Below are 21,567 nucleotides of genomic sequence, written 5' to 3' on the forward strand. Positions count from 1 at the left end.
TGTTTTGCAGGTATAAGCTTATTTCCTGGACTTGTAAACATTTTACACAACTTTTCAAAAGTATGTTTCAAGCCACCCTGAGTTCCTTCAACAAACAAAAAAATGCGCCCCCCCCCCCCGCCCCTTGCGCCCCACAGTTTGGCAACCACTGGTCTAACCTATATCACATGCATATAGCGCCATCCTGTGGATCTGTATGGTAAAATTAAAAAGCAGAGTAACGTTTATTAGTTTACAATTGCCATTTATATGCCAAATCAAAATGTAGCTAACCAAACGGGTTTTATTGAGCAACATTCGGAGGTTTAGGCTTTAGGTCTTTACACCAGATCACATTTCAAGTAGCCTACATTTGATATAGATCTTGCAGCATCAAGAGAAAACAAAATTCTGAAATACATAGAATTACCCACTTCGACACTTAATTTATTAGCCTAATAATGAAAAAATATTATGACAGAGTTAGTTAGCAGGATAATAACTTCAGGTAGGTCTGCCCTACACTGTAATTCAAGAGCGATTTCAACGTTTCATGTATTTTCCACACTTTTGGCAGTTATTCTTGTAATCTTTTAGTTAAACTAAATATATGCGTTGGTACGGTACTTTTCTTTGTATCCAGGAAGTGACCTCACGACGTACTCGTGAGGATTTTCTGGGGTAGAAAGAAGCCGACGAGGAGGTTGTTCCAACAAAGAAGTTTGCAGGAAAAAAGGTGGTCCCACTCAAGAACACCGTTTTATGAAGCGAACGACCGAGCGCTTCTATCTGCTTTTTTTGCCATGGCGTTGTTACTTTACGCGCAAAATGAAGCCATCAACTTGTTGCAATTTACTTGAAACGTTATCAGAGCCATAAGGGAGCAGTGTGCCGTTTTATCATCTGGATTCAACTTTGAAAAATCCGAACCAAAAAAATTGAGACAACAGCTGAGAGTGGGGTGAGGAGGTTGGCTTTGGCAAGTTGTGGACTTCTGCCTTATTACTCCCGCTGTCGTATGTTGCTAGCTAACTTGCTAATTAGCTAACTTTGATATAAAGTGAGATTTTATGTTTTGATGCTTCAGAGTATATAATACGATTAAATGTACTCATACAATGTTTACATGTATTTTTTGTAACATTCGATCAATATAAATGTACTATAATGGCTTGGAACTTCACTATCTTTATCTGGCAAATTGTTTCAAATCCCAACCATAAACATTCAAACAACTTTTAGGCCTATACTTTTAGTTCATGCTATAGAGGAATGCTAGGCTACTATCGGCATTTAGGTTTGTTACAATCATCATGGCCGACAAAGTCATTTTGCTGGTTACATCCACCAAATGATACATTCTGCAGTTTATGACAACATTGTATAATTTTCTCATTTGTGGATACATTATATATTTGATACATGGCAGCTGTTGCCAACACCGCTATTTTCCTCGTTTACAAGGTCAGTATACGATGTATCCAGGCCTAAAGCGTAAATGGATATGGATCTGGGGGGGTAGTTGGTGGGATGGGTGAACCGTTATTTAGCGGTATGTCAACACATGCCGATTTTATTTTTTATAGGCAATCTTGGTAGGCCAGATTCTAGAACGTTTACCAGACAGCCCAGTGTTGATTCTACTAACATAAATCAGGATTTTATTTTGTGTAGTCAACGGTTGTCAGTTTAGGTAGAACGTGATACATTGCCACAGCAAATAGGCCTAAATGCTACTGGGCAATGTTTGTCAAATCAGTCAATGGATCTAATCTTTCAGGATGCAATTTTTTTTGCTGTTGAACTTGGTATTGGACAATCATTTATTTCAAATGTATAATTGTTTGCTCTGTATTCTTTCTTTCAGAATTGCCCCATTTCATCAGTCTACTTCAGTGTAGTGAAGTCTGTTTTCTGAGTGGTCTGCCACAGTGATTGGTTCAGTGGGCCACTGCAGCATTTCTTCAAGAACATTGGCTGCCTCCTGTGGCTTGATGCTTTTCAGTGCTTGGATGTTGTGTGGGCGATGAGGATGTCCTGCTGGTCCCAGTGGGACAGGATTGTGATGTGATGGGGTGCAGGACGAGTAAGGTCCTCCCTGAGCCACCTGGAGATGTCCAGCTCGACTTGGTCAAAAAGGTGGATCCCCTCCAGACCGACATCTACAAACATTTCATCCGAGGCGACGGCAGTGGGAGTAAAATGAGAGGGGAGAAAACAGGCTCTCCCCCGCCCCAGGCAGCTTTCTCAGCCGCCCAGGCACCCACAAACACAGGCCAACCAGAAGCCTCTGACCCACGCAGAAACAAGGTAGCCAAGTACAGAGCTAAGTTTGACCCACGGGTCACAGCCAAATATGACATTAAGGCGCTGATAGGCCGAGGTAGCTTCAGCCGGGTGGTGCGAGTGGAGCATAAGAGCACACGGCAGCCCTACGCCATCAAGATGATAGAGACGCGCTACAGAGAGGGACGTGAGGTATGTGAGTCAGAGCTGTGTGTCCTGCGGCGTGTACGCCACACCAACATTATCCAGCTGATGGAGGTGTTTGAGACAGCTGAGAGAGTGTACATGGTGATGGAGCTGGCTACAGGGGGAGAGCTTTTTGACCGTATCATTGCCCGTGGCTCTTTCACAGAGCGTGATGCTACACGTGTCCTACAGATGGTACTGGACGGGGTCAAGTATCTACATACACTTGGCATCACCCACCGTGACCTCAAGCCTGAGAACCTGCTCTACTATCACCCCGGTGCGGACTCTAAGATTATGGTCACTGACTTTGGGCTGGCCAGCACTCGTAAGAAGGGTGATGAGTGCTTGATGAAGACCACTTGTGGGACACCAGAGTACATTGCCCCAGAGATCCTGGTACGAAAGCCATACACCAATGCTGTGGACATGTGGGCTCTAGGGGTCATCTCCTACATTCTGCTGAGTGGAACCATGCCCTTTGAGGATGACAACCGCATGCGCCTCTACCGTCAGATCCTCAAGGGGAAGTACAGCTTTTCTGGGGAGGTAAGCACCTATAACGTTACACCCTCCTCATCCATTTATTTTCTGTTTCTTACTAATTTGTTGTCTTCTCTACTTCTTAATAATTCTACAATCCCCTATTGAGCAGTCCTCATTTGACGTGTTGATAACGTTATATGATATACTCATGGGGAAATTTTACTTGGACAATTTTACTTGGACAGTACATACACTGACACACACCACATATTATTGAGTGATGAAGAGGGTACCAATACCAGTCTATGTACTGGTACATACATGGCCGTTAGAAGGTATTCACACCCCTTGACTTTTTCCATATTTTGTTGTGTTACAGACTGAATTTAAAATGGATTAAATTGAGATTTTGTGTCACTGGCCTACACACAGTACCCCATAATGTCAAAGTGGAATTATGTTTTTAGAAATGTTTACAAATTCATTCAAAATACAAAGGTTTTCCAATGCCTCGGAAAGGTCACCTATTGGTAGATGGGTAAAAAAAAAAGCAGACATTGAATATCCTTTTGAGCATGATGAAGTTATTAATTACACTTCGGACGGTGTATCATTACACCCATTCACCCCAAAGATACAGGGGTCCTTCCTAACTCCGTTGCCTAAGAGAAAGGAAAGCGCTCAGGGATTTCATCATGAGGCCAATGGTGACTTTAAAACTGTTGCAGAGTTTATTAATGGCTGTGATGGGAGAAAATTGAGGATGGATCAACAACATTGTAGTTACTCCCCAATACATACTTAATTGACCGAGTGAAAAGAAGGAAGCCTGTACAAAATAAAACATATTCCAAAACATGCATCCTGTTTGCAATAAGGCACTAAAGTAAAACTGCAAAAAATGTGGCAAAGAACTTAACTTTGTCCTGAATACAAAGCGTTATGTTTGGGGCAAACACAACTAGAGGTCGACCGATTTAATCGGAATGGCCGATTTTAATTAGGGCCGATTTCAAGTTTTCATAACAATCGGTATTTTTGGCCTCCGATTTTTTGTAAATTATTAATTTTTTATATATATATATTATATATAAATATTTTTTTTTTAATTTTTTTTTTTTTTACATCTTTATTTAACTAGGCAAGTCAGATTAAGAACACATTCTTATTTTCAATGATGGCCTAGAAACGGGGGTTAACTGCCTTGTTCAGGGGGTATTCGGGGATTCATTTTTGCAACCTTCTGGTTACTAGTCCAACGGTCTTACCACCTGCCTTACATTGCACTCCACGAGGAGCCTGCATGGCAGGCTGACTACCTGTTACGCGAGGGCAGCAAGAAGCCAAGGTAAGTTGCTAGCTAGCATTAAACTTATCTTATAAAAAAAACTATCAATCTTAACATAATCACTAGTTAACTACACATGGTTGATATTACTAGTTTATCTAACGTGTCCTGCGTTGCATATAATCGATGCGGTGCCTGTTAATTTCTCATTGAATCACAGCCTACTTCGACAAATGGGTGATGATTTAACAAGCACATTTGCGAAAAAAGCACTGAAAAAAGCATTGTCGTTGCACCAATGTACCTAACCATAAACATCAATACCTTTCTTTAAAATCAATACACAAGTATATATTTTTAAACCTGCATATTGAGTTAACCTCTCTGGGCTAGGTGGGACGTTTGCGTCCCACCCTAGTCAACAGCCAGTGGAATCCCGTGGCGCGATATTCAAATACCTTAGAAATGCTATTACTTCAATTTCTCAAACATATGACTATTTTACACCATTTTAAAGACAAGACTCTCGTTAATCTAACCACACTGTCCGATTTCAAAAAGGCTTTACAACGAAAGCAAAACATTAGATTATGTCAGCAGAGTACCCAGCCAGAAATAATCAGACACCCATTTTTCAAGCTAGCATATAATGTCACATAAACCCAAACCACAGCTAAATGTAGCACTAACCTTTGATGATCTTCATCAGATGACAATCCTAGGACATTATGTTATACAATACATGCATGTTTTGTTCAATCAAGTTCATATTTACACTGCTCAAAAAAATAAAGGGAACACTTAAACAACACAATGTAACTCCAAGTCAATCACACTTCTGTGAAATCAAACTGTCCACTTAGGAAGCAACACTGATTGACAATACATTTCACATGCTGTTGTGCAAATGGAATAGACAACAGGTGGAAATTATAGGCAATTAGCAAGACACCCCCAATAAAGGAGTGGTTCTGCAGGTGGGGACCACAGACCACTTCTCAGTTCCTAAGCTTCCTGGCTGATGTTTTGGTCACTTTTGAATGCTGGTGGTGCTTTCACTCTAGTGGTAGCATGAGACGGAGTCTACAACCCACACAAGTGGCTCAGGTAGTGCAGCTCATCCAGGATGGCACATCAATGCGAGCTGTGGCAAGAAGGTTTGCTGTGTCTGTCAGCGTAGTGTCCAGAGCATGGAGGCGCTACCAGGAAACAGGCCAGTACATCAGGAGACGTGGAGGAGGCCGTAGGAGGGCAACAACCCAGCAGCAGGACCGCTACCTCCGCCTTTGTGCAAGGAGGAGCAGGAGGGGCACTGCCAGAGCCCTGCAAAATGACCTCCAGCAGGCCACAAATGTGCATGTGTCTGCTCAAACGGTCAGAAACAGACTCCATGAGGGTGGTATGAGGGCCCGACGTCCACAGGTGGGGGTTGTGCTTACAGCCCAACACCGTGCAGGACATTTGGCATTTGCCAGAGAACACCAAGATTGGCAAATTCGCCACTGGTGCCCTGTGCTCTTCACAGATGAAAGCAGGTTCACGCTGAGCACATGTGACAGACGTGACAGAGTCTGGAGACGCTGTGGAGAACCTTCTGCTGCCTGCAACATCCTCCAGCATGACTGGTTTGGCGGTGGGTCAGTCATGGTGTGGGGTGGCATTTCTTTGGGGGGCCGCACAGCCCTCCATGTGCTCGCCAGAGGTAGCCTGACTGCCATTAGGTACCGAGATGAAATCCTCAGATCCCTTGTGAGACCATATGCTGGTGCGGTTGGCCCTGGGTTCCTCCTAATGCAAGACAATGCTAGACCTCATGTGGCTGGAGTGTGTCAGCAGTTCCTGCAACAGGAAGGCATTGATGCTATGGACTGGCCCGCCCGTTCCCCAGACCTGAATCCAATTGAGCACATCTGGGACATCATGTCTCGCTCCATCCACCAACGCCACGTTGCACCACAGACTGTCCAGGAGTTGGCGGATGCTTTAGTCCAGGTCTGGGAGGAGATCCCTCAGGAGACCATCCGCCACCTCATCAGGAGCATGCCCAGGCGTTGTAGGGAGGTCATACAGGCACGTGGAGGCCACACACACTACTGAGCCTCATTTTGACTTGTTTTAAGGACATTACATCAAAGTTGGATCAGCCTGTAGTGTGGTTTTTCACTTTAATTTTGAGTGTGACTCCAAATCCAGATCTCCATGGGTTGATAAATTGGATTTCCATTGATTATTTTTGTGTGATTTTGTTGTCAGCACATTCAACTATGTAAAGAAAAAAGTATTTAATAAGATTATTTCATTCATTCAGATCTAGGATGTGTTATTTTAGTGTTCCCTTTATTTTTTTGAGCAATATATATCAAAAACCAGCTTTTTACATTAGCATGTGACTAGCATGTGACTAGCATTCCCACCGAACACTTCCGGTGAATTTACTAAATTACTCACGATAAACTTTCACAAAAAACATAACAATTATTTTAAGAATTATAGATACAGAACTCCTTTATGCAATCGCGGTGTCCGATTTTAAAATAGCTTTTCGGTGAAAGCACATTTTGCAATATTCTGAGTAGATAGCCCGGCCATCACAGGCTAGCTATTTTGACACCCACCAAGTTTGGTACTCACCAAACTCAGATTTACTATAAGAAAAATTGGATTACCTTTGCTGTTCTTCGTCAGAATGCACTCCCAGGACTTCTACTTCAATAACAAATATTGGTTTGGTTCCAAATAATCCATAGTTATATCCAAATAGCGGCGTTTTGTTCGTGCGTTCAAGACACTATCCGAAGGGTAAAGAAGGGTGACGCACCCGGCGCGTTTCGTGACAAAAAAATTCAAAATATTGCATTACCGTACTTCAAAGCATGTCAAACGCTTTTTAAAATCAATTTTTATGCGATTTTTCTCGTAAAAAAGCGATAATATTCCGACCGGGAGTCGTTGTTTTCGTTCAAAGACTGAAAATGTAAACATGGAGTCGTCTCGTGCACGTGTGCGCCAGTCTCATTGTTCTCAGATCGACCACTTACCAAATGCGCTACTGTTTTTCAGCCATGGCCTGCAAAGTCATCATTCAACGTTCTGGCGCCTTCTGAGAGCCTATGGGAGCGTTAGAAAATGTCACGTTACAGCAGAGATCCTTTGTTTAGGATAGAGATGTCAAAGAAGGCCAAGAAATGGTCAGAGAGGGCGCTTCCTGTTTGGAATCTTCTCAGGTTTTGGCCTGCCAAATGAGTTCTGTTATACTCACAGACACCATTCAAACAGTTTTAGAAACTTTAGGGTGTTTTCTATCCAAATCAAACAATTATATGCATATTCTAGTTACTGGGCAGGAGTAGTAACCAGATTAAATCGGGTACGTTTTTTATCCGGCCGTGCAAATACTGCCCCCTATCCCCAACAGGTTAATATTGCCTGCTAACATGAAATTGTGTCACTGCTCTTGCATTCATTGCCTGGCTCGTTGCGAACTAATTTGCCAGAATTTTACGTAATTATGACATAACATTGAAGGTTGTGCAATGTAACAGGAATATTTAGACTTAGGGATGCCACCCGTTAGATAAAATACGGACTCAATAATCAATTTGCCCTCAAATAAATAATGAAACATGTTCAATTTGGCTTAAATAATGCAAAAACAAAGTGTTGGAGAAGAAAGTAAAAGTGCAATATGTGCCGTGTAAAAAAACTAAGGTTTATATTCCTTGCTCAGAACATGGGAACATATGAAAGCTGGTGGTTCCTTTTAACATGAGTCTTCAGTATTCCCAGGTAAAAAAAATTTAGGTTGTAGTTATTATAGGAATTATAGGACTATTTCTCTCTCTACGATTTGTATTTCATATACCTTTGACTATTGGATGTTCTTATAGGCACTTTAGTATTGCCAGTGTAACAGTATAGCTTCCGTCCCTCTCCTCGCTCGAACCAGGAACACATCGACAACAGCCACCCTCGAAGCAGTGTTACCCATGCAGAGCAAGGGGAACAACTACTCCAAGTCTCAGAGCGAGTGACGTTTGAAACGCTATTAGCGCGCACCCGGCTAACTAGCTAGCCATTTCACATCGGTTACACCAGCCTAATCTCGGGAGTTGATAGGCTTGAAGTCATAAACAGCACAATGCTTGAAGCATTGCGAAGAGCTGCTGGCAAACGCACGAAAGTGCTGTTTGAATGAATACTTACGAGCCTGCTGGTGCCTACCATCGCTCAGTCAGACTGCTCTATCAAATCATAGACTTAATTATAACATAACACACAGAAATACGAGCCTTTGGTCATTAAAATGGTCAACTATCATTTCGAAAACAAAACGTTTATTCTTTCAGTGAAATACGGAACCATTCCGTATTTTATCTAATGGATGGCATCCCTAAGTCTAAATATTGCTGTTACATTGCACAACCTTCAATGTTATGTCATAATTAATTACGGCCTTTGTTAGGAATAAATGGACTTCACACAGTTCACAATGAGCCAGGCGGCCCAAACTGCTGCATATACCCTGACTGCTTTCACGGAACGCAAGAGAAGTGACATAATTTCCCTAGTTATAAGAAATTCATGTTAGCAGGCAATATTAACTAAATATGCAGGTTTAAAAATATATACTTGTGTATTGATTTTAAAGAAAGGCATTGATGTTTATGGTTGGGTACATTGGTGCAACGACAGTGCTTTTTTCGCAAATGCGCTTGTTAAATCATCACCCATTTGTCGAAGTAGGCTGTGATTCAATGAGAAATGAACAGGCACCGCATCGATTATATGCAACGCAGGACACGCTAGATAAACTAGTAATATCATCAACCATGTGTAGTTAACTAGTGATTATGTTAAGATTGATAGTTTTTTTATAAGATAAGTTTAATACTAGCTAGCAACTTACCTTGGCTTCTTGCTGCCCTCGCGTAACAGGTAGTCAGCCTGCCACGTAGGCTCCTCGTGGAGTGCAATGTAAGGCAGGTGGTTAGAGCATTGGACTAGTAACCGGAAGGTTGCAAAAACGAGGTAAAAGGTAAAAAGCTGTCGTTCTGCCCCTGAACAAGGCAGTTAACCCACCGTTCCTAGGCCGTCATTGAAAATAACAATGTGTTCTTAACTGATTTGCCTAGTTAAATAAAGGTGTAAATAAATAAATAAATAAATAAATAAATATAGATAGATAGATAGTCACGGCTCCTCCTCTGCAGTGCAGGGGTAGTTCCCCCTGCAGGCAGAGGAGGGTCGTTAGTGATTGCAGCTGGTGTGATTGGAGCCACCTGGGCTCAGGGTATTTAACCAACTGCTCCACTAACCTCTCTCGGGTCTGCCTGGTCTGGCTCCTCGCTGAGCTTCTGGCTCGCTGGGCTTGCTCTCTTTCTCCCTGCTCCTCCAGGTATGATCCGGTTTTGTTTGTTCCTTTGTAGCTGTATTTAGTTTCCACTCAGTCATGTTTACACATACATATTCACGCATCCATGCACCTTACATTATGACATTTCCACACCTCATTCCTTTTTTTCTTTGTTTATAGTTAATAGTTTTGTTTTATAATAAAGAACATTTTGAATTGGCCTATACCAGTTGTCGATGTCCTCTCATTTTTGCCACAGGCTATGAGCCGGCCTGTGACATTTATTTATTTATTTATTTTTAAATCAGCAAATCGGTGTCCAAAAATGCCGATTACTGATTTGTTATCGGCCCTAATTAATCGGCCACTCCGATTAATCGGTCGACCTCTAGTATTGACTCAGGGGTGTGAATACTTACAGTACAAGTAAAAAGTTTGGACACACCTACTCATTCAAGGGTTTTTCTTTATTTTTACTATTTTCTGCATTGTAGAATAATAGTGAAGACATCAAAATTATGAAATAACACATATGGAATCATGTAGTAACCAAAGAAAGTGTTAAACAAATCAAAATATATTTGAAATTCTTGAAAGTAGCCACCCTTTGCCTTGATTACGGCTTTGCACACTCTTGGCATTCTCTCAACCAGTTTCATGAGGAATGCTTTTCCAACAGTCTTGAAGGAGTTCCCACATATGCTGAGCACTTGGCTGCTTTTCCTTCACTGCAGTTCAACTCATCCCAAACCATCTCAATTGGGTTGAGGTCGGGTGATTGGAGGCCAGGTCATCTGATGCAGCACTCCATCCCTCTCTTTATTGGTCAAATAGCCCTTACACGCCATAACACCACCTCCGTGCTTCACGGTGGGAACCACACATGCGGAGATCATCCGTTCACCTACTCTGCGTCTCACAAAGACACGGCGGTTGGAACCAAAAATCTCAAATTTGAACTCATCAGACCAAAGGACAGATTTCCACCGGTCTAATGTCCATTTCTCGTGTTTCTTGGCCCAAGCAAGTCTCTTCTTCTTGGTGTTCTTTAGTTGTGGTTTCTTTGCAGAAATTCGATCATGAAGGCCTGACTCACACAGTCTCCTCTGAACAGTTCATGTTGAAATGTGTTTGGTACTTGAACTCTGTGAAGCATTTATTTGGGCTGCAATCTGAGGTGCAGTTAACTCTAATGAACTTATCCTCTGCAGCAGAGTTAACTCTGGGTCTTCCTTTCCTGTCACGGTCCTCATGAGAGCCAGTTTCATCATAGTCCTTGATGATTTTTGCGACTGCACTTGAAGAAACTTTCAAAGTTCTTGATTTTCCGCATCGAATGACCTTCATGTTTTAAAGTAATGATGGACTGTTGTTTGTCTTTGCTTATTTGAGCTGTTCTTGCCATAATATGGACTTAACCCTATTTGATAAAAGACCATCTTCTGTATACCACCCCTACCTTGTCACAACACAACTGATTGGCTCAAACGCATTAAGAAGGAAAGAAATTCCCCAAATTAACTTTTAACAAGGCACACCTTGAAATGCATTCCAGGTGACTATCTGATGAAGCTGGTTGAGAGAATGCCAAGAGTGTGCAAAGCTGTCATCAAGGCAAAGGGTGGCTACTTTGAAGAATCTCAAATATAACATTTATTTTCATTTAACACTTTTTTGGTTACTAAATGATTCCAAATATGTTATTTCAGAGTTTTGATGTCTTCATTATTCTACAATGTAGAAAATAGTACAAATAAAGAAAAACGCTGATAATGAGTAGGCTTGTCAACTTTTGACTAGTACTGTATGTAAATGAGATTTCTCTATTTAATTTTCAGTAGATTTACAAACATTTCTAAAAACATGTTTTTAATTTGCCATTATGAGTATTGTTTGTAGATGGGCAAGAATAAAATATATTTAAACCATTTTATATTCAGGCTGTAACGCAACAAAATTTGGAATAAGTCAAGGAGTATGAATACTTTCTCAAGGCACTGTAGATTTTAAAAGAAATATTTGAGTAGATTGTTTTGGAGTAGTGGACATAGTGGTAATTATCAGAAATGCCTTCAGCCTCATGCCGGTTTGGGGATGTATATGTGTCATGCATATTAAGCTCATGAGATTTCTGTGGGTCTAAAAATATGTATATTGGGTGTCTGCTGGGTGACTTGGAAATGCAGCAGTTTACAGTTCAGGAGGTGTAACATCTAGGGCTGTGGCGGTCATGACATTGTCTTAGCTGGTTATTGTCATGCAAAAGACTGCCGGTCTTCTGGTAATTAACAAACACGTTTAGCATCTCCAGGCCCCCACGCATACAAGCTGCTGATGTGAGCCTTTGGAACATCTACGCTTAAAAAAAAAGTAGAATTAATCAATTGAATATACACCATCACAATAAATCCATTTATTTTAGAATCCATTCAAATCCATTTAAAGAAACATTACAAAATGTATTTCAGAAGAACATTTTGCCTAATGTATGTTATTTGGCTATGTGCCATGCTGTAGGCTACTTCATTTTGCAGACAATATATGCTTTAAGTCCCACACCATTATAATAAGAAGTATATAACTTAGCTAAATAAAATGGAAGGGATATTTTTCCCAATTCCGGAACGAGTGCGCTTATTAGGGGACTATGTTGACCGTAAAAGTGATCATTTGAAACAGGTCCTATATGTTAAGTCTAAATCTGTTTGGCAACTTTAGTTGTGAATGGTACAAAACTTAATGTCTTTTAAATCAAAATACACTGCTCAAAAAAATGAAGGGAACACTAAAATAACACATCCTAGGTCTGAATGAATGAAATAATCTTATTAAATACTTTTTTCTTTACATAGTTGAATGTGCTGACAACAAAATCACACAAAAATAATCAATGGAAATCCAATTTATCAACCCATGGAGGTCTGGATTTGGAGTCACACTCAAAATTAAAGTGGAAAACCACACTACAGGCTGATCCAACTTTGATGTAATGTCCTTAAAACAAGTCAAAATGAGGCTCAGTAGTGTGTGTGGCCTCCACGTGCCTGTATGACCTCCCTACAACGCCTGGGCATGCTCCTGATGAGGTGGCGGATGGTCTCCTGAGGGATCTCCTCCCAGACCTGGACTAAAGCATCCGCCAACTCCTGGACAGTCTGTGGAGCGAGACATGATGTCCCAGATGTGCTCAATTGGATTCAGGTCTGGGGAACGGGCGGGCCAGTCCATAGCATCAATGCCTTCCTGTTGCAGGAACTGCTGACACACTCCAGCCACATGAGGTCTAGCATTGTCTTGCATTAGGAGGAACCCAGGGCCAACCGCACCAGCATATGGTCTCACAAGGGATCTGAGGATCTCATCTCGGTACCTAATGGCAGTCAGGCTACCTCTGGCGAGCACATGGAGGGCTGTGCGGCCCCCCAAAGAAATGCCACCCCACACCATGACTGACCCACCGCCAAACCGGTCATGCTGGAGGATGTTGCAGGCAGCAGAAGGTTCTCCACAGCGTCTCCAGACTCTGTCACATGTGCTCAGCGTGAACCTGCTTTCATCTGTGAAGAGCACAGGGCACCAGTGGCGAATTTGCCAATCTTGGTGTTCTCTGGCAAATGCCAAATGTCCTGCACGGTGTTGGGCTGTAAGCACAACCCCCACCTGTGGACGTCGGGCCCTCATACCACCCTCATGGAGTCTGTTTCTGACCGTTTGAGCAGACACATGCACATTTGTGGCCTGCTGGAGGTCATTTTGCAGGGCTCTGGCAGTGCTCCTCCTGCTCCTCCTTGCACAAAGGCGGAGGTAGCGGTCCTGCTGCTGGGTTGTTGCCCTCCTACGGCCTCCTCCACGTCTCCTGATGTACTGGCCTGTCTCCTGGTAGCACCTCCATGCTCTGGACACTACGCTGACAGACACAGCAAACCTTCTTGCCACAGCTCTCCTGGATGTGCCATCCTGGATGAGCTGCACTACCTGAGCCACTTGTGTGGGTTGTAGACTCCGTCTCATGCTACCACTAGAGTGAAAGCACCGGCAGCATTCAAAAGTGACCAAAACATCAGCCAGGAAGCATAGGAACTGAGAAGTGGTCTGTGGTCCCCACCTGCAGAACCACTCCTTTATTGGTGGTGTCTTGCTAATTGCCTATAATTTCCACCTGTTGTCTATTCCATTTGCACAACAGCATGTGAAATGTATTGTCAATCAGTGTTGCTTCCTAAGTGGACAGTTTGATTTCACAGAAGTGTGATTGACTTGGAGTTACATTGTGTTTAAGTGTTCCCTTTATTTTTTTGAGCAGTGTATATGGGCTGCATGATGTGGCTATTGATTTGAGAAAGTAAAAACATTTTTTTTTTTTTTTACTGGTCCTTGCTTCAGGCTGCACACGCTAATCTCATCAAGTGATTGATCATATTTTCACCCATCAGACTATTCTCAATTTAATCTGTTTTTACTAATATGCACAATTTGTTTCGATTTATAATGGTCCTTTATCAAATGGGCATGGGAAAAAAGATGTCTGTATGCACTCGAATGGAGGCCACTTACCCGCAGGTTGGTTTTTCACTGATGTGCCGGGGTAGGCTACTCGGATTATTTCACTCCACACATTAACCACTATTTGAGGAGCATGCAGCCTCTCACTACGTGAAAGGTGACGTTCTTCCCAAACTCTATACCATGAGCTCAACAACCCTGTTCCTGCAGCTACCCGATGCTTAATTTGGGAAACCAAGTGAAGTCTGTTCGGGCACATCAATAGTAACATGTTTTCACAACGAAACATTTAATTAACTGTTGACAGCCCCTCTCACTGCGTGCTCGAGAAAGGAATGAAGGAGAGAGGGGAGGAGATGGAAACGCACCGTGGTGAGAGATTCTGTAGCTAAAGGTAACGTCAGCCTATTAATTATGAAAATGTAAAAACAATCCTCATTACTAGGCTATTCAAAACCAAGTAAAAATTCACTAATTGGACACTAATTGTAATTATGTACCAAAGACATCGTAAATTCGTTTTTTTTTTTGTGTGTGGTTTTTCTGCAATGTATAATATGCGCTAGGCTATGTATTGTATAGGCACGATCATTATTTTAAATTCCGTTTTTTGGGGGGGGGCTTGGGCTCATATATAGACTTATGCATATGCTCAAATATGCATAAGCTCTAATATGCATACGCTCTAATATGCATATGGATGTTTTTGAATTAATCCTCACCTTAGAAAGTGTTCTGTTGGGCTTTGAAACATCCACAAAGACCATGTTTTCTACTGTTTCAACCGATTTTGTTGAACTTTCTTCAAATTGATCAGTCACAGTTAGGTAAGTTTCAGAACCACATACTGTTTTGATGATAAGTGTTTGATGTGATTTTTGATTGAATTTGCATTGATGTCATAGTGGTTAAAGGGACAATAGAGTCCTGAGTACCAGGCCATTAGCGTCCTGATGATTGTTAGTGAGTTGAGTACTACCAACGCATGTCCAGAGTGCATAAAAGGAGATTACCGTGACTCAACAGTCACATGGACTGCTTTTGTGACTTGTGTAGGAGTAATTTGGTCACTGCAACAGCCCTAGTAACATCTGACTGAGGTAGGAACAAGAGTACAGTAGGGCACTTGAGTGTACTTAGTGACTCCGCTGTAGTAAAGACAGATTCCTCACAGTTAGAAAGCTACCCAATCATGCCAAAAGAGTTGAACACCTGAATCCCAGCAGAGAATCAAAACAAAAGTTAGACTTCTTTTTAGTTTTAAATTTTTTTTTTTTATGTTAAATTCATTCTGGATGCATTGCAGACAGTTGCTTATGTGTTAGGTTTCATTTTAATAAAAAACATGTGTCTGTGTTTCTCATCTGGGCGTAATGCTCATGTCATCTCTGAACTTTCAACACGACCCCCCCCCCTACGTGACTTTGTGACGTAGCTTAAGGCTGGAGTTCCTGGAAGCAACCGCAGTATGCTTAATGTGTGCGAGCGTTGGGGCCTTTCTTATACTCTGAATCAGACAGGCTCAGCTTCTCAGTTGGGGTAACATACATGGGTGAGGCTATTCTTCCTTTATAAAGGCCTAATGTTTATGCTGTAGTCTAAGGGCAAATCACCACCTGTCCTTTATCATTGGACAGCACTTTGAAGGAGCGAAAGACATGCTTGGCCTTGTCTTTTTCCTTGGATCCTAGGGTTCAGAAATTGTACTCAATATCTCGTTGCCGTATGTTACACTACAAAAAAAGAATTGGCGTTTAAGTTCACATTGTGAAGTTACTACTGTGCTATTAACATGTAGCCTGTAGGTTTACAGAGCCTTACAGTACAGCAATATTAAACTGTAGCTGCTCTACTCTGCTGCCCTCTTATGTGTATTGTTCAATATAGCCATGCCCCAAAATTGAACTGGTATCAACCAGTGTGCTAGAGAAATTGACTCTCTGCTAATTAATTACTTTGATTCGACCACCCCCCCAGTGCATAGAAATGTGCAGTTTCTCAACATTTAAACCTCTTTCTTTCTCCCTGCTCAGCCATGGCCCAGTGTGTCCAACCTGGCAAAGGACTTCATCGACCGTGTGCTGACTGTTGACCCCAGTGAGAGGTTAACAGCAGGCCAGGCTCTGAAGCACCCCTGGATCATCAGCATGGCCGCATCATCTTCCATGAAGAACCTGCAGCGCTCTATCTCCCAAAACCTCCTGAAGAGGGCCTCATCACGCTGTCACAGCACCAAGTCTGCCCAGTCCACACGCTCCAGCCGCTCCACCAAGTCCAACAAGGCCCGTCGTGCTCGGGAGAAAGAGCTGCGTGAGCTCAACCGCCGCTACCAACAACAATACAATGGCTGAGTAATAGTTACGTGGGTTGCAATGTTGAAACTCATAATGTTGTGTGTCTCATTGAGACCACAAGCAGGGACTTACCAGCAGCTGCCTGGAACAGAAATTCAGCTCCTAGGCCATAGTGCCACTGAGGCAGCAAGAAAAACATCCTCATATTTCACCCTTTTTTCCTAGATTCCTATTCCCTAATGTTTCTTTCCTGTCCTTGTGTGTCTTACATTTATTTATTGTTGTCATGATTATATTGTTTCTGTAGAAATGGTCACTTGAAGCTGCCCATCTAAACGGATCTGTTGAACACAATTCTAGGAATTAAGTTTTAGGAAGGGGTGTTAAAATGCTGTTCCTGCACCCGTTCTTGATTATTTGCTGTGAATTCATGTTACAAGAACAGTGGGTCACTTGCTTTGGTGGAGATGCACTACATGACCATTAGTATGTGGACACCTGCTCGTCGAACATCTCATTCCAAAATCATGGGCATTAATATGGAGTTGGTCCCCCTTTCCTGCTATAACTGCTCTTCTGTGTAGGCTTTCCATTAGATCCACTTGATCCATTCAGCCACAAGGGCATTAGTGAGGTCAGGTACTGTCGGCGTTCCAATTAATCTGAAAGGTGTTCGATGGGGTTGAGGTCAGGACTTTGTGCAGGCCAGTCAAGTTCTTCCACGCCTTTCTTGACAAACCATTTCTGTATGGACCTCGCTTTGTGCACTGGGGCATTGTCATGCTGAAACAGGAAAGGGCCTTCCCCAAACTGTTGCCACAAAGTTGGAAGCACCGAATTGTCTGGAATGGCATTGTATGCTGTAGCGTTAAGATTTCCCTTCACTGGAACTAAGAGGCCTAGCCCAAACCATGAAAAACATCCCAGACCATTATTCCTCCTCCACCAAACTTTACAGTTGGCACTATGCATTGGGGCAGCTAGTGTTCTCCTGGCATCCACCAAACCCAGATTTGTCTGTTAGACTGCGAGATGGTGAAGCATGATTCATCACTCCAGAGAATGTGGTTCCATTGCTCCAGAGTCCAATTGCGGCGAGCTTTACACCACTCCAGCCAACGCTTGGCATTGCGCATGGTGATCTTAGGCTTGTGTGGCTGCTCGGCCATGGAAACCCATTTCATGAAGCTCCTGACTAACAGTTCTTGTGCTAACGTTGCTTCCAGAGGCAGTTTGGAACTCTAGTGAGTGTTGCAACTGAGGACAGACGATTTTTACGCGCTATGCGGTCCCGTCCTGTAAGCTTGTGTGGCCTACCACTTCGCAGCTGAGCCGTTGTTGCATCTAGAAGTTTTCACTTCACAATAGCAGCACTTACAGTTGACCGGGGCAGCTCTAGCAGAGCAGAAATTTGATGTACTGACTTGTTGGAAAGGTGGCATCTTATGACAGTGCCACATTGAAAGTAATTTAGCGCTTCAGTACGGGCCATTCTACTCCCAATGTTTGTGTATGGAGATGAAATGTCTGTGTGCTTGATTTTATACACCTGTCAGCAATGGGTGTGGCTGAAATGGCCGAAATACACTAATTTGAAGGGGTGTCCACATACTTTTGGTCATGTGGTGAATATATCCTGAGATACGGAAGAAAAAATGTATACTTTGTGCTAAAACACAAGTATGTCAGAAGCTAGGTTTCCATCCAATTGACTACAGATTTTCTTGTGAATATTCAAAAAAAGTGAATAAAAACAATATGCACATTTTCCAACAGAGATGTGTTTCCGGGAAATTGACTTGTTGCGGATGAAAGGCTTTGCTTGATGACGTAGTGTACATAAAAATAACTTTTGCGGTTAAATTCCCATATAAAAGAATATAAGTTAAATGGGTTTCCATCGCATTTTCAACTCCGATTGTTTTGTCACAAAAACATTTTGCGTTATATAGCGGATGTGCCCACTCTGGTACTGACCCTTATGCTCTAGCCAACAGCTCGCAGATACAGTGCAGGTATAGCCTACATGATGAGATTATTATGGCCATCATGTCACCAGAATAAGACCCTCAATATTTATTGTAAAGGAGCATCAAGCTCATCACCTTGCACTTTCACCACCCTGTGAAGTTCATCATAATTTATTTCATCTGTAGCCTAATAAACTGCATGCTTTCCCGAGTTGTAGTGGGAGGACCATACATGTCATCACGTGACTCCAAGTTTACTTCGATATGATGGTTATTCTATCACTATTTGCGCATAAGCATTTCCACCTACATTTCTCAGATAATTAATTTTACTGACACAAAAAGATCCCACCTTGTGTAGCATATATTGTTTTGTCAACATTTGGAAAGTTTACTGAAAAATGTGCTGTTTCCATCGGGCCCGTCGTAACTTTTATAAATTGAAAAAATAGCAGGTTGGATGGAAACCTGGTTAATGAAGGCCAAAAAAAAACATTTATTCATTTAATTTTGGTTTAGAAGTCTAGTATATCCAATATTATTGTATTCTGACCAGTTGCTTTCATGATTTGAAAATTAAGTATTTTTCTTGCCAGGATTCAGTTTTTATAACCTGTTAATGTAGGAGTTGTTTCTATTCTTTTTGTGATTCTTTTTTAACTGTGATCTTGAAAGACTATGGGAGGTTGACTGGAAACTCTAAATAAGGAAAGATGAGCCAGCGCTTTTGCATAGTTGTCATTGTGGGGACTGGGGACTTACTCGGATTGAGCCCTGTCCTGTCTCTGCACTTTCCTGGTCCTGCTACACAGTCTGAGATGGACAGCCCTGTTGTAATGAAGGATACACGTCAAGGGATGTGTAATTTAACAAACTGATGGAGAATCGATCCAATAGATTGCTAACTGATGGAGAACACTGGTTGATGGCTCAGTATTAATTTAGTTTGTTCTATCAAATGTCTTTCCAATTTGTTCTGAGTAATTTAGGCATGTCATGTTTTTATTGTATTTTTCTTCCATAATTGTCATTGAACAAACCGTATAGTTAGTAGATTGACAACATTTGTGATATTGTGGATGCTTTGCCAGTCAGAGCTCACAGACCGCTATTGGGAGAGACCAATTTAAATCTGCCACTTGTTCTCGATTGTCAAGTCTTTTAAAAATCAAGAATAATTGCCATAAAATATGCTTAAAAACAAATCTGGAGTGTTGTGATGACATATTTTACATTGTTCTTTCAAATAATTATCTTCAATACTTCAAAGTTTTATTTTTAGTGTACCTTGTTATAGCCTGTGAATGCACTTATTTTAATTATATTCAAGGGATGGATCAAGAACCTGATCACATTTAACTGATTGTTTCTGGTTTCTAGCACTTCATTTGGAGGGGTCATTCAAGAGTTTTGAAGGGCTTCAAAAAGCAATTATGTGTTAAAAAAAGAAATAATTATACCTCTTTTTGGTTTTATGTTGACAGGCTGTAGGTTTTATGTCTTCATTAAAACTGCTCTTGTTAGATACTTTTGTGTTTACCTTTTTGTACTCCCCAACCAGAACAACCATTGTAAGCAATTGGTATGATGTGGTCATATGTACTTTTAAGTAATATGCAGTGAGAATTGCTGTTATTTTGAGGTATTTTTTTTTTTTTTTAAGATACTGGAAATTCAACAGAGCCGTATCAGCTGACCTCAGTCTTTCTTTTGGTATTTCTATGTTACATTATGCTCTGTCTGTCCTACTGCTGTTTATTTGTTTTGCAAATCGTTGCACACAGTCAAGTGCAGTGGTGCCCCCACCCCCACACATAGTTCACTTGGTCACCTGTTGACATAATGGTAACTCAATTTTAATAGCATCACTTCGTCACATGAAGTGCCTATTAATGACATTTGTATTGTTGTCATTTATGTGCATGTTTCTGTAAGTAGACACTTTTTTTGTTCAACTCTGTGTGTCATGCAGCATGCAGTGCATTTGGAAAGTTTGCAGACCCGTTGACTTTTTATGTTACGGCCTTATTCTAAAATGGATTAAAAAAAATAAAAGATCCCTCATCACTCTACACACAATACCCCATAATGACAGTGAAATGTTTTTTTTAGAAATGTTTGCAAATGTATGAAAAGTAAAAAACAGATTACTTATGAAAATAAGGTTTCAGAACTTTTGCTTTGAGACTTGAAATTGAGCTCAGGTGCATCCTGTTTCCATTAATCATCCTTGATGTTTCTACAACTTGATTAGAATCCATCTGTGGTAAATTCAATTGATTAGACATGATTTGCAAAGGCACACACCTGTCTACATAAGGTCCCACAATTGACAGTGCATGTCAGAGCAAAAACCAAGCCCTGAGATCGAAGGAATTGTCCCTAGAGCTCCGAGACAGGATTGTGTTGAGGCACAGATCTGGGGAAGGGTACCAAAAAATGTCTGCAGCATTGAAGGTCCCCAAGAACACAGTGGCCTCCATCATTCTTAAATGGAAGAAATTTGGAACCACCAAGACTTCCTAGAGCTGGCCGCCCGGCCAAACTGAGCAATCAGGGGAGAAAGGCCTTGGTCAGGGAGGTGACCAAGAACCTGATGGTTACTCTGACAGAGCTCCAGAGTTCCTCTGTGGAGATGGGAGAACCTTCCAAAAGGACAAACCATATCTGCAGCACTCCACCAATCAGGCCTTTATGGTAGAGTGTCCAGACTGAAGCCACTCCTCAGTAAAAGGCACATGACAGCCTGCTTGGAGTTTGCCAAAAGGCACCTAAAGGACTCTCAGACCATGAGAAACAAGATTCTCTGGTCTGATGAAACCAAGATGGAACTCTTTCGCCTGAATGCCAAGCGTCAAGTCTGGAGTAAACCTGGCACCACCCCTACAGTGAAGCATGGTGGCAGCATCATGCTGTGGGGATGTTTTTCAGCGGCAGGGACTGGGAGACTAGTCAGGATCGAGGGAAAGATGAACATCGCAAAGGACAGAGAGAGCCTTGATGAAAACCTGCTCCAGAGTGCTCAGGACCTCATACTGGGGCTAAGGTTAACCTTCCAACAGGACAACGCAAGAGTGGCTTCGGGACAAGTCTCTGAATGTCCTTGAGTGGCCCAGCCAGAGCCCAGACTTGAACCCGATTGAACACCTTTGTAGAGACCTGAAAATATCTGTGCAGCAACGTTCCCCATCCAACCTCACAGGGCTTGAGAGGCTCTGCAGA

At 42.0% G+C, this 21,567-nt stretch overlaps 1 protein-coding gene across 3 annotated transcripts; it reads left to right on the forward strand.

The window, feature by feature from the left end:
* Nucleotides 1–638: 638 nt before the first annotated feature.
* On the forward strand, nucleotides 639–16,433 carry LOC106560821 (serine/threonine-protein kinase H1 homolog). Of its 3 annotated transcripts, none has more exons than XM_014124155.2 (3): nucleotides 639–1,039; nucleotides 1,847–3,000; nucleotides 16,115–16,433. In XM_014124155.2, exons 2-3 carry the CDS (start codon nucleotides 2,050–2,052, stop codon nucleotides 16,430–16,432), a joined length of 1,269 nt encoding a protein of 422 aa, XP_013979630.1. In that variant the 5' UTR covers nucleotides 639–1,039; nucleotides 1,847–2,049; the 3' UTR covers nucleotide 16,433. The 3 variants fall into 3 exon arrangements, with proteins under 3 accessions (XP_013979630.1, XP_013979629.1, XP_013979628.1); XM_014124154.2 differs by having other exon boundaries at nucleotides 639–948; XM_014124153.2 differs by having other exon boundaries at nucleotides 639–940.
* Nucleotides 16,434–21,567: the final 5,134 nt, after the last annotated feature.

Source organism: Salmo salar, chromosome ssa10, assembly GCF_905237065.1.
Source record: "Salmo salar chromosome ssa10, Ssal_v3.1, whole genome shotgun sequence".
NCBI lineage: Eukaryota > Metazoa > Chordata > Actinopteri > Salmoniformes > Salmonidae > Salmo > Salmo salar.